We start from the raw sequence: 18,951 nt of genomic DNA on the forward strand, positions 1-18,951 counted from the left end.
GGCTCGCTCATTAGGGATCTAAATCTAAATCTACATCCAGATTTCTGTAAAGCTGCGACGTTTGTGATAACGTCTATTGTTAGACGCACGATACGAATATTGAACTGAATTGACTAACCGAATGGAAGCTGGTTGTAGCTGGTATGGATTGGCTCCAGGTTCCGGAGAAGGGTGTAGGTGAGGGAGTTGCTGTTGGGTGAATCTGGGGCATTCCAGCTCAGCTCAATAGTGCTGGAGTTGAGTGCAATGCCCATCGGAGGAGGCTGTTGTCTGGGCTCTGAACAGTGGGTGAGAGAAGAGAGAAATAAGGATGAGTAACGTTCTTTAGGGTCACGGTGTAAAAATACCAACATCGTCGGCCAAGGAAAAAAACAGCAAGGTTAAAGATCTTGCCGCCGACAAATGCAACAAATGGACTGTGTGTAAAAAGGTAGGGGAAGCTTTCTGGGCCAAACATGCAGTGCACTTAAAATGCACTAACTTAATAAAACAGATTTGTAGGGGTGGAAGCCTGAGGCATTAAGCGTGGCATTTCCCCCCTCAAGACCATGGAGACATTAGGGCTATAAAATGCATGAAAGAATGTGTCACAGCTAAATATATAGACATATAACTTATAAACAAGATGGCTAGATGCACGTGTCAGGAAAGACAGCAAACAGGTCAGTGTTTACAGAGTTTGCAGAGCGAAAACCACATACAAGTGCTGCTACTGTAAAACACAACCAAGGACAAAAAGTTGGAATGGTGCTGCGCAATCTGAAGTCCATAACGACATATGGAGGAACATATGAAAATGCTTTCTGAGTTGTGACCTTTACTGCAGCCCAAGTGGTTGGCAGGGTCCATGTGACTCGCTCCTTCTACACACAGTTCACATTTCTCGCCTGTCACGAACAGCTTGCACGGGCACTGGCCTGTCTCGGCATGGCAGGAGCCGTTGAAACTCCCTGCTGGATCGCAGCCACACTGCTCACACCTAGACACGGAGTAGACACAAGAGAAGGAAGATCTCATGCACACATAATTACCTCAGCTACATACCGTGTATTGCTGCGTTTGACATGTCAAGTCAGTAACCAAAAGTTAAGGCCAGATTTATTTGCACAGTGGAAAAGTTGTGCTTTCACACAGAGTCACTCAACCTGGCATGGATGGGATGAGATGAGATGAGATGAGAAGGTTACACACATACACACTAAAAAGAGGCATTTACAGATGCTCACATACAGTTTAAAGGAAGGATGTTGTAGAGTGTGAAGGGGTGTAACCCCAGTGGAGCTGGTGAAGGGTGACGTGAGGGCCAAGAGCTTGACACTCTCACATGCAGCTGAGAAAAGCCCAAGATTCTTAATGAGCCGCAAATTCTCAAACGTCTCCTGGGTAGTCCGACCTTGACTCTTCACAAGGAGATACAACTTCTCAATGATTGTTAATCCACGCAGATAAAAGTGATAAAATAAGTCCACCACAATAAAAACAACTTTCAGCAATATTTCCAAGTCCTACTCGCTTGTGGTATGAAATTTTGGACACTGATATATCTTGCGATTGGAAAATAATGTGTCCCTAAAGTGTATCCGCTCGGGCTTGGGCCAGCTGTTGAAAATAGACTTGGCATGCAAAGTTTGCTTTGCATAAACTAAACATGATTGAACAAGTTCCAGCGGCGACTAGAATAAACAGGTAAATTACATTCCTAGTTTGTGAGCAGAAATGGATCTTGCCAATGCAATCAAACTGTTTTCCTCCAAGGTTAAATGATTAGCCAGCCACTGCATTCTGGGTATCCTAGCTTATGTCATCTGCTGTGATGGGAAATATTCCATAACCATATTGTGGCCTTTTAACTACCCCCATTAGACAAACCACATTGGACAGAGCAATATAATATCCACAAAATAAGATGCACAACCTTATTGATTTTGAGGGAGGTAGGATAAATGAGTTTGTAATATTTATATAAAGAAATCTTTATTTGGTGGATCCTCCTGATGTCATTCAAGCGTCTCCGTAATCATTTTAAATAGTTCATTTTTCATCCCTACTGTGAGTAAGAGCAAGCCGGGCGATCCGTCACGACACGTATGGATTAGCAATTTGTGAGGTCTGGTAGGCCTTTTTGTTGACGTACAAAATAACACACATTTTCAGCACTCAGATCTCACCACAATGAATATTCAGTCGACCTGCAGCGCTTCCAAACAGCCTAGATTTTATTTAGGAAAGGTAAATGATGCTAATGTGGAAGCTGCTTATGGTGGCTCCCACAGTTTTTTCTGCTTTGCTCAGCATGGCTCGAGGTTAAATATCTCCTTGGAGCTTTCTCGAAGGTCATTCAAACAAGACTCCTGACCAAATGTACCCATGGGCGGTGTGGTTGCGGAAACCCAATAATATCAAATAAATCTGCTGAATTAAAAAAAAAAAAAAGAAAGAAAGAAAAAAAGAAAAAACATCATAGCGTGAAAGGTTTTGCTTTTGTGTCTTATTGTAAATCATATACCCAAGCTGGTGAGTTGCTGAGGTGTATATAATTAAGCTGGCTATAATGCACAATGTATGTACTGCTTAATTGATGTATCTGACAAATCAAGTGTTCAGAGAGCATTAAAGCATGTGATCATTTAGAGGCAGGTTACTGTAATGACTGATCTGACCTTTTATGAACATAGGCTGGACCTGGAGGCCATCGAACTGCTAACTGGCTCAATAGCGAAGTGGAAAGACATGGTTATACATATAAGAGTCAGTCATCAGTGCTATCCATGGAGGGAGGAGGGGCAAATTAGATGCTTCTACAGTTGAGGCCAAAAGTTTACATACACCTAGACTAAAGACATTTTACAACTTCACGACTATGGTGGGTCTCATCAGCAGGAACAATGGGTCAGCATACAGAGAGGAGGTGCAGCAGCTAACGGACTGGTGCAGAGCCAGCAACCGTTGTTTCACCGTGTACTGTACCAGCTGTATAGGGTTGAAATGACAATAAAAGCCACTTGACACTTGACTTGACCATACATTACTATACACCGTACCTGTTTTAAGTCAATTAGAGTATCTACTTTATTTCCATAAGAGGTCATTTCTAATTAATATCTAAGAGACAGGTTTACTCCAGCTTTTATTTACTGTATCACATTTTCAGCAGGTCAAATGTTTACATACACTTTGTTAGTATTGGTGGCATGGCCTTTTAACTGCTTAACTTCAAACTTAACATCGACTCAAACATAGCCTTCCACAATCTTCTCACAGTACACAGTACACAGCTGGTATTTTTGACCATTCTTCCTAACAGAACTGGGGTAACTCAGTCAATTTTATGCAATTCTATGCTTGGATATGCTTTTCCACAAATTGTCAATGGGATTCAGGTCACGGATTTATGATGGCTCCTCCAATACTTCAACTTTATTGTCTTTAAGCCATTTTATTACAACTTGGATGTACTGTATGCTTAAGATTCATGTCCTGCTGGAAGACCCAGTTTCGACCAAGTTTTAACATTCTGGCTGATGCTTTGGGGTTTCGCTTCAGTATGTTTAGATAAACCTTCTTCCTCATGACGCCAAATATTTCATGACTTGCACCATAATATATCCCTTTTCCAGCAAAACACCCCCACGATGTGATACTGCCACCCCCATGCTTCACAGTTGGGATGGTGTTCTTTATATTAAAGGCCTTGGAGTCCTGGAGTAGGAACTTCTTTCTTGAGCGACAGCTTTTCAGGCCATGGCGATGTATGTACTTTCATACCTACCACTCCTTCACCACTTGCCTTGTTGTTGTCTTGATATTCAGTTCAATCTTTCATATCGAACCATGGTTTCAATTGCAAAAAAGGCACTGGCCCTTGAATACAGCCACAGGTGTTAACTCCCAGTTAAGTCCTAATTATGACAATAGGCCAATCAGAAGCTTCTATAAGTCATTACAGCAATTCCTGAATTTTCCAAATCTGTCTCTAATTGATTTTAAAATGACCTCTAATATAAACAAAGTAGATGCTTTTGGCAGACTTGCAACATGAAATGAGTGGAATTGTGAAAACCTGACTTTGAATATCTTTAGCTTAGGTGTATGTAAACGTTTGGCCTCAACTGGACTATTTTCATCTTGTTGTTGGGGTAGATAGTTACAGTGTACAACTAACCTGCCCATGATGGGGTTAAAACCAAAGTAAAGCTCCTGGCATCGGTCACACTTGCGGCCAGCTAGGGACGAATTAGCGCACACGCACTGGCCTGTGTCTGCAGCACACACTTGTCCAACTGCTCCCACTGGGTGACAGTCGCAGGCCTCACACGGACCATGCGGCTTGTCAGAATGGAAGTAACCTGCAATAATAAAAACAAATTCAAATGATTTCCTGATTTCAAATGAGATACATAAGCCTTTATTCATAGTTTGCCACACCGGGACCGTATGGATATCTTAGCAAGAGCAAAAGGATCCTGTTCTACTTTCAAGAGAAGAAAGAAAGACAGTGAAACTCAAGGGCATCATTCAGACTGGAAGGACCAGCAGGTTTGAGATGTTTCAATCACAGCCTGCTCCGCAACCCACGGGTGAAATACGAGTGAATGGAGCCGTGACACACAGGGCCGGGGAGGGGGAGGGCCCAAACAGAGTCATCAGCTCTTGTAGATGGATCTCCCCCTCTCTCTCAGCGCTTTCAATTTTACTCCTGCCAGCACCACTCTCGGTGCACATGCTTTATGTGCTGGGTGGACCGGAAGGCTCGGCAGAAAACTGGGTACACCCTGCACTATTTCATCAGGTGGTGTGGGTGAAGAAGGAGTAACCGTACATCCTTGTCTGGTTACTGCATAGAGGTTCCATGATGTGCTCTGTGAAGGGCCATAAGCTAAGCCTATTCATTTTTTTAACATATGATCATTATCTATTCTACTGATTAGCTTTAATAACCTAGGCTTTAAAGGTAGAACAGGATATTTCTAGGAAACAGAACGGCTAACAGAAATTATTCAACTGTATGCTATTAAGTGATAACATTTATTATATTTAGTGTATAATATAATTACTTTAGTGTTTAATAAATAAATAAATAAATAAATAAATGGGGGGTGCACGGTCGCTTATTAGCACGTTCGCCTCACACCTCCAGGGTCCGGGGTTCGATTCCCGCCGGGGCCATGTGTGTGCGGAGTTTGCATGTTCTCCCCGTGCTGCGGGGGTTTCCTCCGGGTACTCCGGTTTCCTCCCCCAGTCCAAAGACATGCATGGTAGGCTGATTGGCATGTCCAAAGTGTCCATAGTGTATGAATGGGCGTGTGAGTGTGTATGTGATTGTGCCCTGCGATGGACTGGCACCCTGTCCAGGGTGTACCCCGCCTTGTGCCCGATGCTCCCTGGGATTGGCTCCAGGTTCCCCCACAACCCTGAAGAAAGAGTAAGCGGTAGAAGATGGATGGATGGATGGATGGATATATAAATGGCCGTTTTATAGACTGGTTGGTTTTTCTAGTACATTAACTGGTGGGGATGTCGATTAGTTGGGGCATTAGAAAAACAGCAAGGTAGACAATAAAGAAGAGCAAGCTGATGGTTAAAAAAATGCACTTTATGTGTGAATGCACAAGACTATAATGGGAAAGTAGTTTTTTATTTACATTTGCTTTAATGGAATGTTTCCATTTGGTCATCAGTTTGTATGTGTGTAAATGTATTGTCTATTTCTTTGTGAGTCCTAGTGTATTACACAATTTTTTTTTTACTATGGAGAAGGCAACAAGTCAACTAGTTCAATAGTAGTAAAAAAAGAGATCTAAGAAGAACAATGCTAACAATGTACACTATATAGCCAAAAGTCTGTGGACACCTGACCATCACATCCATATGTGAGCCTTCTGCAAACAGTTGCCACAAAGTTTGGAGCACACAATTGTATAGGATGTTCCAGTGTGACAATGCCCTATCGTACAAAGGTCCATGAAGACATGGTTTGCACAGAGCCCAGACCTCGACCACACCCAACACCTTTGGGATGAATTGTAACGCTGACTGAACCCCAGGCCTCCTAGTCCGACATCAGTGCCGGACCTCACTAATGCTCTTGCGGCTGAAGGAGCACAAATCCCCACAGCCACGCTCCAAAATCTAATGGAAAGCCTTCCCAGAAGAGTGGAGATTATTATAATAGGATAACGGGGACTAACTCTGGAATGGCATGATCAAAAAGCATATACGGGTGTGATGGACAGGTCAGGACCGTCCACAAACTTCTTGCTCGCAATCTCGCTTGTCTTTGTCCTCCCTCAACAATTTTCGATATTTACAACAGATTTGGCGCTCTTTACACTGGATGACACATTTTAGGATTTGGAGTCAATCGCAGAATTACATTAAAAACATTAAAAATGAGATTTTTATCAAGCGCAGCAGACAGGAATACATTTTAATCAGTGTTTTAGCCCTGTGAGATGCGAGCCACACATGTTCTACAGTGGTGCGAGTCAATATGCCATGGCTCTGCTGTGAATTCTAGACAAGGTGAAAATTTTCAGAAGTACGTCCTACGGGTAATTTCGATATTATTTTATGTAAGTTTCACATTTTGAAAATGACGTTGAGGTTGAAAATTCCAAGATAGTCCGTTCTGCAAAGGATTTATTCATTTTAGAACGTAAATAATGGAGATTTCTGAGTAAACACTGTTCGCAGTGCATGCATGTTTGACTTTACAGTAAACAGTGGCAGTTTATGTTCACTACAAATACAACTGGACCAGTTGCTAGGGTTTATTCTAAAGAAATTGAACTGCCTTAGCTGCGGGCAGTGCACCCCAACTACAGTAGGATGGATATTTCCCCAAATGTGCCGAAAGTAGAGACCAAACTCACTAAGCCTCCAGAGGTACTTCTAATTCTTCATTTCAGGAATGGCATTCAAACGCTACTAACAGAACTGGCTCTAGGAGGCCCACTTCCAATATCAACCAATATCACTGACTACTGAAACATATGCTACTCTTGGGGACAACATAGGGTAATAAATATATGAGCAAAATGCTACATGGAGCCAAGAATAAATGCAAAGAGCAGCGATCTGCTACACAATAGCTATTTATTCTGCTAAACAATAGCAGAAATGAAAGCACTGGCATGATCAACAGCTCAAAATAATTAAAAGCTCTCACACACACACACACACACACACACACACACATATATACAGACACCTGCACACGTTTCATGCTTTTATTTTGTTCTAGAAAACCAAAACGAAATTTCAGTGATTAGTAGCAACATTGCTATTATTAATTTCTCTATCAACTTCATAGCAGATTACTGCAAACACTCACCTGGCTTACAAGTGCTACAGTCCTGTGCATGATGGGTGGGCGCACACACACATTGCCCACTGTCAGGATCGCACACCGTTCCAGCCACGGTGCCAACAAGGTCGCAGTTGCATGGCTGGCATGCGTGTGTGTCATTACCCAAGCTCAGGTTATACATATGTGCAGAACAACGGTTACAGCGAAGACCGTCCACGCCGTTCTTGCACTCGCACTGCCCGGTTTCCTTATCACACAAAGCTGATCCTTCCACGGTGCCCCTGGGATCACAGTGACATGGCTGGCAGCCCTGAGAGTCATCAAGGCCCAGTTTGTACCAGCCATCACGGCACGAGTCACACCGACGGCCCTCCACATGTGGCCGGCACACACACTGACCTGTTACAGGGTGACACACTGAGCTCGAGATGATTCCAGCAGCGCTGCAGTTGCAGGACATGCAGACCCCATTCATCCTCGGGCCGTAGGTGCCAGGAGGGCAGGTGTCACAGAGGAGGCCCTGGATACCATTCTTGCATTCACACTGGCCAGAAAAAGGGTTACAAAACTGGTGGAGAGATCCGTCCGGATTGCAACCACACGGCTCACAGCCATCAGGATTGGTGTGGTCAAGAAACTTGAAGCCGTAGTTACAGCGGTCACACGTAAGCCCTGGAAACAGAACAGGAGGAAGAGTTTTTCAAAGAATGCTAAGGATCACTACTAAGATAACTCCAAGTCTTAGATTACAGTATCCCATGTGCACTAAAAAACAACTTAAAGTGTACATTTTACACAATACTGCCATTACAACAGGCAACAACAACCCCACCATCAGAAAATAAACTGCTTGAACTGCTTTTGTATGCGCCTTTGATGTAAACCAAATGCAGAAAATCTATGCAGATAAACTAGACTTATGGAATATTTCAAATTAAAAACAAATAGCATAGGGCAGCTGTGGCTGAGGTGGTAGAGCGGGTTGTCCACTAATCATAGGGTTGGGGTTCGAGTCCCGGCCCACGTGACTCTACATACCGAAGTGTCCTTGGGCAAGACACTGAACCCCAAGTTGCTCCCGACGGCAAGTTAGTGCCTTGCATGGCAGCTCTGCTACCATTGGTGTATGAGTGTGTGTGTGAATGGGTGAATGAGAACCAGTGTAAAGCGCTGTGGATAAAAGCGCTATGTAAGTGCAGACCATTTACCATATTTTTTTCCTCAGGTTTTATTTCTCAGGTTTTGTAGGTAGAAACACTACAAAATATAGTTAATCAGTCCGTACAGGATTTCTTTTTTCAGGAGCATTTTTGTGTGATTGTTGCTGCCAAAATTGCTTGATTTTGCTTCTTTTTTTTATTTGTGATGCGACTTCTGAGTTTTCTTGTGCTTTTTTTTTTATGGAAAACTACTCGAATTGGCAAAATTGCAATTGCACGAAATTGTTTTGCATGGTCTTTCACAGTGTTTGTTGGTAAATGAGACTTTATTTATTTTAGCTTCACTCATGTTCGATGCACTTTGGCTGAATGCGTGTTGTGATGAGGTCACACAATGTCACACGTCTAGGCCCAAATCATTCATGTTCAAAAATTGCGAGTTCCTCCGAATATTATTCATTTCCGCAATCGCAAAATCACGAAATCCGGGAGGGACTAATTAATTTCATTTGTAGTGTTTCTCCATAATCTAAATAACATTTTTCAAGCTGTATTTAACGATTAAGTTGTTACGATTAAGGGTCGTCACTGCTATGGTGCCTTCAAGTCCTGTTGAATTTACAAGGTGAGCACACTTGAACGCCCCCACATTGCCGTGATCACATGATCGTCACAACAACCTATTGTCATTTTCGAATTTCACGAGTAGGGGGTGTGTCAATAACCAAAATGTGTTGAATGTGACGCCTACAGCAGACAGCAGATAAGATTTAAGAGGCATGTTATCTGTTCAGTTTTTAATTTTCTTTCAGTAAAGATAAATTTAATTCTTGTTATTGATGGTGCAAAAAAACAAAAGGAGGTTTCTCATACTGCCCATTTTTCAACCAAAACCACTTCAACATATGGTACAAGTCATCAGCTCTGAACTCGTCCGTACAAACTTCCGCCAAGCAGCATTAATTAATGATTGAACCGTAACCTCATATTTGACTTTTTTAACTCAGTGTGGCAGTTTTCCTTACAGCATTTCTTCTTATAATGATAAAATGATAAATACAGATGATGTAAGAGATTTTTTTTTATCCTGTGGGAGAAGAGTTTTGCACCTTTTCTTCAGTTTAAAGACATTTTAGGAAGTCTTTTTTTTTTTTTATCTCTTGCAGAAACCAAACCGAAGTCAAGTATTAAGTATTAATGTAGATTAGTAAAATATAGACAATGTGTTGATGAATTAGTGACTTTTCTGGGGAGTTTAGGTAACCTAGCACAGGTAGATACTTGGAATGATCATGCACAACTTGCGCAAAATTTCCTTATGATTTTCGTTATATATATATATATATATATATATATATATATATATATATATATATATATATATATATATATATATATATGTGTGTGTGTGTGTGTGTGTGTGTGTGTGTGTGTGTGTGTGTGTATCTCAGGGGTGGCTCCACCTGTATGTCTATGTAAATATATGCATAAACATCCATCTGCAAAGAGACTCTGTACAAAGATTTCATAATAAATGTTTCCTTTATCTTCACCACTTTGTTTCACAGTTGTTTGTTTTTAAATGTCTGACTAATACTGTGATGTCTTGATAACCTCGATATTATTATATTATTACACCACGTTATCCTCATGGGTGACAGTGATATTGCGATATTTGACAATACCACTAAATCTGCTACGATACGATATGATTTGATTCAGCAGCCTCCGATCAATACGTGACGTAGGCCTACTGTTACTTCATGAAGGCACGAATGAATGAATGACGTAGAGAAAGTCTATTTTTAGAGTTATGGGGAAATCACTTCGCTGATGTAAAATATATAAAAACATTTCCCACATCAGTACGCATTATTGATAATCAGTACTAATTGATTTATGATTGCCTTTCAAATGGCTGCAACAATCCAAATCATCTGATTGTTACACCCATAGTTATAGTTATTGTAAACATTTCAAATCGTAACTCCCCTACTGTTACTCCTACAACATTACACTCTGTGGTGTCAGTTAAAATCGAAGCTTTTTTGTTAAACTGCCAGTGAGTGCAGGCGTGAAAATCTTCTCGTATTAAAAAACTAACCAGCCTTATATGATTACATACAGCCATAATGCATATTCATAATACTCTGGTTGTGAGTGCAGATACGTGCATATTATTTTTACTAAACCAGTTCAAGAAAGAGCAGAAATAAATGCGCCATGGATCATAACACCAGAGGAAACTAATAAAAATAGGAAATATCATATGTAGTGGTGGAGGACTGGGGGTGGTGTGGCAGGGAAATGACATCATTAAGTGAGACCCTTAACCAATGATGAATGACCCACCTCGGGCAGAACACTTAATTTCACTAAGAGAAAAATAAATAATTTTTTTTTTTTAAAAAAGCCCAAGAAAAGAAGCAGTGGGGGAAAAAAAAGAAATGTAAAAATAACTGGCCACAAAAGAATTACATCTCACATGGAAGTTCTGAAAAAAAAAGAAAAGGACTACATGGATTCATATTGTATCAGGTTAAAAAAAAAATATATGCACGGCACTTATTTGAATATACCATACATATTCCTGACAGGTAATCTATTCCTAATGTTGCTGAGCAGAGCCTAAGGGGCACTGAGTATTGCTGCTATAAGTACCAGGGACTCCACACTCAGCAGCTGCTTTCTGTTCGTGCGCCAAGGCACACTTAATGATGCTAAATTAATTTCAGTATTAATATATTGCTCCCTGCCCACAGTTAAACCCTGTTACGATGTTATGCTAAGTGTGCAAAGTGACACAGATGAATACCCTGATAACAACAAAGCTGAATAGCTTCGATTTGTTATTGCTTTCGTTGGTATTTGGATATTATGGGACTAGCCATGGAGATATGCTTGGTGCAGCAGTTATCTTTCACAAATAAGCCAATAAAGAAGTGTGTTATATCTGACGGGATTTCACATTATTCACAAATATGTTTGACTGCAAAATTTTTGTGTGGAGGACTAGAAATACTAGAAACTGTAATCTAGGTCAACCACTGGTCTTCAAGTCATAAGTGTGTGTGTGTGTGTGTGTGTGGCTGTGCAGTTGTGTATGCATGATATGGGACGTGCGGTTACGCAGCCAGGCTCTGTGCACTCTATCAGTAATGCCCCCCGCTTCATAATATTCTCATGCATCAAAATTTCAAAGTGTATTGTGTACACAGAGTTCCTGGGCCACTTGATAAATTTCGCCCTCACGAATCCGCTGGTGGCCGCAAACGTGGCGAAGGTAATAAATTGCCATAATCAAACCTAATTTCTGAGAAATACCTGTGGGAGCGACAAACAAAGAAGCATGTCTTGTAAGCGGCATGAAAAATAGCGGGGACAGCGAGGTTTATTATAATCAACTTGGCATTGAATTACAAAATTAAAATGAGGTGGCCCTTGATATTCTGGCTTAGCGATTCGCGGAATCTTCTAAGTAACGTTCGTTTGCATTTCATAAGGAACACATCAAAGGCACAGGATGGGGGAATGGAGGAGATTTATCACAAAGGACTGAGATGCTTAGAGAAAAAAAAACAACATTTGGTTACAGCTTGCAGTAAACTTGTAGCGGGGGGAAAAAAGGGAAAACAATTGATTGGCTTGGTGCATTCATTACCCAAACTATTTATCTCTTTTACATATGTGTGTTGGAAGAGATGCTGCTGTTTAGTTGTACCGTGCTTAACAACTTTTTCATGAAATACAAAAATAGAAAGAAAAAAAAAATCCCACACTAACATGCAAACCACCTACATGAACCTACAGAACATGGTTTTAAAAGATCAAGAGCAGGTCTACAGGACCAGTAGAGAAACAGACGGAGGGTAATACAGTGAATTAGAAATATAAGGAAGTAGAAAGTGTGTGTGTGTGTGTGTGTGTGTGTGTGTGTGTGTGTGTGAGAGAGAGAGAGAGAGAGAGAGACTGAGAGGGCACAGTGATACTTGATACCTACCGATTACATTGGTCTTACACTGGCATTGCCCTGAGTCCTGGTGACAGGTAATATGTGGCCACAGGGTCCCAGCGGCGTTGCAGTTACAGTCGAGGCAGCCGTCGACCAGTGACGCCTGCAGCTTGTAGAAGCCTTGCTGGCACTGATTGCACTGTCGACCAGACACGCGTCGCTTGCACTTACACTGGCCTCCCATCTGTAGAAGAAGGGCACAGCGCCCCAATTAGGATACTTCAGCAGTGGAGTGTGTGTGCATGTCATGGATGGCTACCTCAACCCCCAAACCTCCATCCCAGTCCCACTGGGAGACGTTCTTATCTCTATTACTGGGGTAAGGAAAGGGAGGGAAAGACTGGGGAGACTAATATCATATCAGGACATGTGATGAAGACTAGAAGTCAGCTAGGAGCCATGACCATTACACTTTGGTCTTTGCAACATGCTTGACTTCCTAAAGTCGTATATCTCAAAAACGTTGGCACTGGCAGTCATAATAATCAACACTGTTAGTGATGAGTTCGATCGAACACTGCTTTAAGCGCAAATTCAGTTACTTATTATAAAAAGAATCATTCCTTGTCTGATTTATTACCCGTATGCTAACCACAGACGGTGCTGTGTATCCCCACACACCTTAATGACAGACTTGAAACCCTCCCAGCTCCTCACAGCAACGGCACAGTCCAACAAATGAAGCCATCAAGAGAGTAAGGAAATAATCTTTCCCAGAATTTAAATAAGGTAACAATTCCAACACGGGTCTGACCCATCTATTGATTTCAAATTTGTCATCCAGTATATCTATTGACATGGATCCTCCCTAGGCCGGCGAAAAAAGCCTTTCATGATGCTTGGGAAGGCAGGAGCAAAGTGGGGATTCTCCAGAGAGAAGAGCCTCCTAATGACACTTTTAAATACTCGCAGCAATCCCTTTCCGATCGCAACAATGATAAATACTGCGCTGAATGCTAAAATCGTCAGCAAATATATTGACGCAAGCATCTCCAGTGAGGAATGGGCCTGTAGCTTTATATCAATGTGTAATTTTGTAGTCTATCAACAAGTAGAGGATTTAAAAGCTCTTTATCTGAGATCTATGGATGCGGTTGCACAGCAGTTTAATGTACAACAACAACACCAAGGCTGGGATTTTTAAAAAGCTAACAATCTATATGAATGTACTTAATCAGATAAAAGTGTCTTATGATTGCGGAATATGTGTGTGTGTGTGTGTTTGGAAAGCTTACCTGGTCACACTCCAGACTGCCATTGACTGTTCCACTGTTATTACATTCACAGGGTTTACACACGTCCTCGGCCCACAGCAATGCACCGACTTCTCTGTAGAAAAAGCTCCGGCACCGCTCACAGCGCCTCCCTTTTAATTAGAAATACATGTATAGGTGAGAAAGCGTGTGTTTGAGGCAACCTTTTGTCCAAGATCAACACGTCTAATTCCCAACATAGGCCAGACTGAAGTTTGCAGGTGATTAAATTAAATAGATTATTTTTTATGTGCGTTGTGATTTTATTAAAACGCCCAGTGACTGTTCAAGAGCTACATAATAGTTACATAAAAAAGTGCATAATCTCCTGAATAAATACAAGTAAAAATATGCATAAAGGAAGTGATGTGATTTCATATAAATAAAGATAAACCCTAAGACTAGCTAAAATGAATGGATTTGCAAATGTAAGACCACATAAAAAAAATCATAAACTTCCAAGATCATTTACTGTTCACCGTTTACATACTTGAGTACATTTAAGTGTGGACATTTTTTTTTATTCTCACAATTGTGACTAGCTTTAAATGAAAAAACTTCAGATGGATCATTTGCATCAATGCGAGCTAGCTCCTAAAAACTTGTATGCAAAATTAACGCTAACACTACTACAGAAAAGTATTTACTTAGTTTTTATATAATGAGGACAAAAAAAAAAAACACTGCGTTATTAGTAACACAATTACCATACACACTCATGCCAATCATGTGGCAGAAGCACAACGCAGAAAATAATGCACATACAGGTCAAGTGCTTCAGTTAATGTTCACACCAAACATCCGAATGGGGGGAAAAAAATATGACTTCAGTGAGTTTAACCATGGCATGGTTGTTGGTGCCAGGCGGACTAGTTTGAGTAGTTCAGAAACCGCTGATCTCCTCGGATTTTCACTAGAGAACAGGTGCTTATTCATGGGCGAATGGAAAGGAGAATGGCCAGACTGGTTTGAGCTGCCAGGAAGTCTACTGTCACTCAAAAAAGCACTCTTTAAAACTGTGGTGAGCAGAAAAGCATCTCAGAATGCGCAAGGTGTTGAACACTGAGCTGGATGACACAAGATTGGCTGATTGGATAATAGTATGAATGAGAAGAGGTTTAAGGGTTTTTTTCTATTAAAGTGGCCAGTGAGTGTGTATCATGACATTGTTACCTGTCGTGTTATGAGTGCAGTTATCGCACACTCCACCTCCACCACGGAAGTGCTCCTGAGGGTGAGGGTCCACGCTGGCATCGTAGTGGCAGGAAGCTGCATGTCCGTGACACTGGCAGGGGCGGCAGTTGTACGCCTGCACCTGATTCCCGTCTCGGAACGGCTTGTCGTTGAAGAGCAGGGTGCAACGCTCACACTGTCCAGAGCGACATAACTCAGATCGTTATAGAAACGAACCACTGAACAAATTTACTAAAGACGACTGTCAATAGCACACTTAACTAGACCACTATACTGTACTATATGTACATAACATATCAGGCTAACGTGAATTAAAGAGAAAAATAAATCAGTTATCACAGTTACTACAAGTTACAGTGGACAAAAGTGAATAAAGCTGATTTAAAAAGACATTGTTCACTGATGATGGCTCAGGCAGTGGTGAATGCTCTTAATGTCAGGCTGTTGTTAGAACACCCAGAAAACCCAGGGGGATTGCTAATTCACAGACCACCTGCTTCTACAGCATTTTATACACACCATGAACCTGACAAGTGGGCATATACCCCTGGGGTTTAGGTATTTATACCACACACAGTGTTTAAGAGCTTAAGGAAATATCAGTGCTGTTATGTAGACCATGCTTATAATTATGTTCCATTAAATAGTAGTCTTAATAAGTTTACTCAGTTAAAAGATTTGTCTTTTTTATGGATAAAAGAAAAATAAATCTCAAAGAGACCAACCAGGACTAACCGAACGCAGAGTATGATTAATGTATACATATGTTCCATATGCGGTTACTAAAAGGTTTGTGTTATTGCAGGAAAAAAAACAACAACAACTAACACACAATAAGAGCTGTAACAGTCATGTGAAACAAATTAATATGTAATATAATATAGTTTATGGCAGTATATGTACAGTATATGGTTTATAATCAAAGATACTACTTCAGAAGTTATGGCTCCTTCTCTGTGTGCCAAAACCACCTCTGGTGTTTATCACCAAAAAGCTCTATTTTGGTTTCATCTGACCAAAGAACCCGATCCCATTTGAAGTTCCAGTAGTGTCTGGCAAACTGAAGACGCTCGAGTTTGTTTTTGGATGAGAGTAGAGGCTTTTTTCCTGAAACCCTTCCAAACAACTTGTGGTGATGTAGGTGACTTCGGATTGTAGTTTTGGAGACTTTCTGACCCCAAGACGCAACTAACTTCTGCAATTCTCCAGCTGTGATCCTTGGAGATTTTTTGGCCACTCAAACCATCCTCATTACAGTGCATTGAGACGATATAGACACACGTCCAATTCCAGGTTAATTCATAACTTGTCCAGTTGACTGGAACTTCTTAATTATTGCCCTGATGGTGGAAATGGGCATTTTTCAATGCTCGTGCTACTTTCTTACAGCCACTTCCCATTTTGTGAAACTCAACAACCTTTTGCCGCACATCACAGCTATATTCCTTGGTCTTACCCATTCTTATGATTGATTAAGGGAAATTGGCCTATGTGTTACCTCCTATTTATATCCCTGTGAAACAGGAAGTCATGGTTGAACAGTTTCCTGCTCCTAGTCACCCAGGTGTACTAAAAAATGTAAAATATCAATGGGAATATACTTCAAATATATTTTTCTCATATGAATTCATAGAGGTGCCAATAATTGTGGCACACATATATTTAACAAAGATATATTTTTTTGGATAAACCCGTGTTGTGTTTGCAATTGAAATTGATATTCATGAAAGCAGAGTATTGTGTGAATTTTTTTTTTTAACAAAAGATCAAAAGGTTAAACAATAAAGACAATTTTTCACAGCCTTCTTTGTTCATATTTACCAAGGGTGCCAATATTAGTGGAGGGCACTGTATATGGGGTGGCATGGTGATACATTGTCTATGCATGGGTTTCGGTTCTGCTTGGGTTTGTTCTAGGTTCTGGTGTCCTCCTAACTCCCAAAAACCTGCCAGTAGGTTGGTCGGTGATTCTGAATCGCCCCTACGTGTGAATGAGTGAACTATGTGTACTACTTTAGGCTTTTCTGTACTTTTCTGTCACGCATGTGTGACAATCAGGATATTAAAATTTTAAATTCTAACCACATTTTCACTCTAAGCTCACTGGTTCAATCAGTGAGCAAAATAAACTGTTCTTCACTGAATTACAAGCAGATCGAAGTAGCATTGCCCTGCTGAACAAACAACTTTATGATTCAGTTTAATCCGATGCTCAAGAAAGTTGCAAATATCAACTGTTGACATGCTGTTAAATTGGGCATATTTAGGATCAAAGCCCCAAAGGTTTGAAACTTCACACAAATATTAGAAATGGTGGTCATCAGGTTCCACCAAAAGCTTGGATGTGGGCTCAATAACACTCCCATCGACATTTTTTAAAATAACGTTGGGCCTCCAGTTTCACCAATATGCATTCAATTTGGTAGAAATATGGCTCATCTTAAGACAAACAAATTTCACAAACATGTCCATTAACTCCACCCTGCATGATTTTTGATTTCCTTTCTTTTCTTTTTTGTAACATACTTTTAAATACTCCTTCTACGGTATTCATCAGATTAAAACCAAATTTGTTCATCGGATGTCAAGATGTCCACGATGCTAAACTGTAAAGGAATTTTTGATACCGTAAATGGTGTTGCCATGGTGAGGCAATCAATTAAGGTCTTATGCCGGACAAAAATGAAATGAAATTCCACTATACATCATGCAATGTGATGCAAAGATCACATGCACTGTAAAACCGGATCGTTCATTTAACTCAAAAAATTTGAGGACACTAATGACCTAAAATTTTTTTAAGGTGATAAATCAATTTCTTTAAGCCAAATACACTTAAATATAACAAAAATTTACCTCAAACTTTGTAATTTAAAATTAATTTTTGTTATATTTAAGTGTATTTGGCTTAAAGAAATTGATTTATCATCAATTTATCATCAATTATTTATTGATTTATTAGTTTCCTCAAATTTTTTGAGTTAAATGAACTTATCCGGTTTGACAGTGTGTGCGTTCAGTGGTGTGTCATAAAATGTCCACCTGCCAATACTGGCTCATGAAACAGACACTGCTGCACCCTTGGTGCTTGGGCCCACCAGTCACCGCTTGCTGCTAAATTAATACTTTGAAATCGCAACACAAAATCGAGCCTAACTTCAAAAACCTGTATATAAATCACTTTTCTTAGCAATACCAATGGCAACCAAACAGATATTGTCTCAGATATGTAGTTCATTTTCTCATTTATTACACATCATCAACAACTTATTTTGCTGTAAAGAGTGGGATAGATAAAAAGATCAATGAAAGTAGAATAGTGAAATAAAGGAGGGAGTCCTTTTCGTGTATTATATCCTAACTGAAGCCTAAATGAAATGATTATCATGGCTTGATAATTCATAAAATATAATTCAAGGGTCATCCATAAAGCTTCATAGTATTGAATTCTTCAATCAGTGCTAATGGTGAGCAGTAAATGGAAAGTTTCTGATTCAGCATTAGTATTATTGTTAGCGTCGGAACGTAAAGTAAATCTCCGTAACAGAATGAACCCGTGTTTTCCATTAGATATGAATGAAGTGCAAGTGAGGATGCTTGGATTGAACTGGAGTGTGTTCTGATTCTGTGTGAAAGGCCTGCATGAATACCATGGCTAATTTCACGCTCCTGCGCTCAACCTTATGCCTGCCTCCAAATGCTCTGCTTTAGCCAGTAGAGTGCCATCACCACTACGTATCAATGTTTTGGATAAGGCCACGGTGTGTGTAGAGCAATGCCGGTGTCTGCATACCAACACACTGACATTTTATACTTCTTTATGTTCCTCTCATAACATTTATCTAAAGTTCAGAAGGATAAAGTGAATCAGATCCTTTGTCTATGTGTGAAAGCATGCTGAAGAGGTACACAGCTGGACTTTAGCTCTATGAAAGCATGTGCATGACTCTGGATAAATTTGGCCATTAAGAGAGATCACTGATTGTTCTGGCATGTGTCAGGTGACTTCGGCTGCTTTAATGT

At 40.5% G+C, this 18,951-nt stretch overlaps 1 protein-coding gene across 1 annotated transcript in view; it reads right to left on the minus strand.

The window, feature by feature from the left end:
• ush2a (Usher syndrome 2A (autosomal recessive, mild)) overlaps nucleotides 1-18,951 on the minus strand; it is a 224,186-nt gene that overhangs the window by 163,057 nt on the left and 42,178 nt on the right. Inside the window, exons 9-15 of the mRNA XM_053632826.1 lie at nucleotides 14,908-15,103; nucleotides 13,717-13,847; nucleotides 12,470-12,665; nucleotides 7,334-7,981; nucleotides 4,163-4,346; nucleotides 816-979; nucleotides 119-277 (exon numbers count right to left, since the gene is read on the minus strand). Of these exons, the coding sequence (XP_053488801.1) occupies nucleotides 119-277; nucleotides 816-979; nucleotides 4,163-4,346; nucleotides 7,334-7,981; nucleotides 12,470-12,665; nucleotides 13,717-13,847; nucleotides 14,908-15,103 (1,678 nt within the window). The remainder of the gene's footprint in view (nucleotides 1-118; nucleotides 278-815; nucleotides 980-4,162; nucleotides 4,347-7,333; nucleotides 7,982-12,469; nucleotides 12,666-13,716; nucleotides 13,848-14,907; nucleotides 15,104-18,951) is intronic.

Source organism: Ictalurus furcatus, chromosome 9 (genome assembly GCF_023375685.1).
Source record: "Ictalurus furcatus strain D&B chromosome 9, Billie_1.0, whole genome shotgun sequence".
NCBI classification, from domain to species: domain Eukaryota; kingdom Metazoa; phylum Chordata; class Actinopteri; order Siluriformes; family Ictaluridae; genus Ictalurus; species Ictalurus furcatus.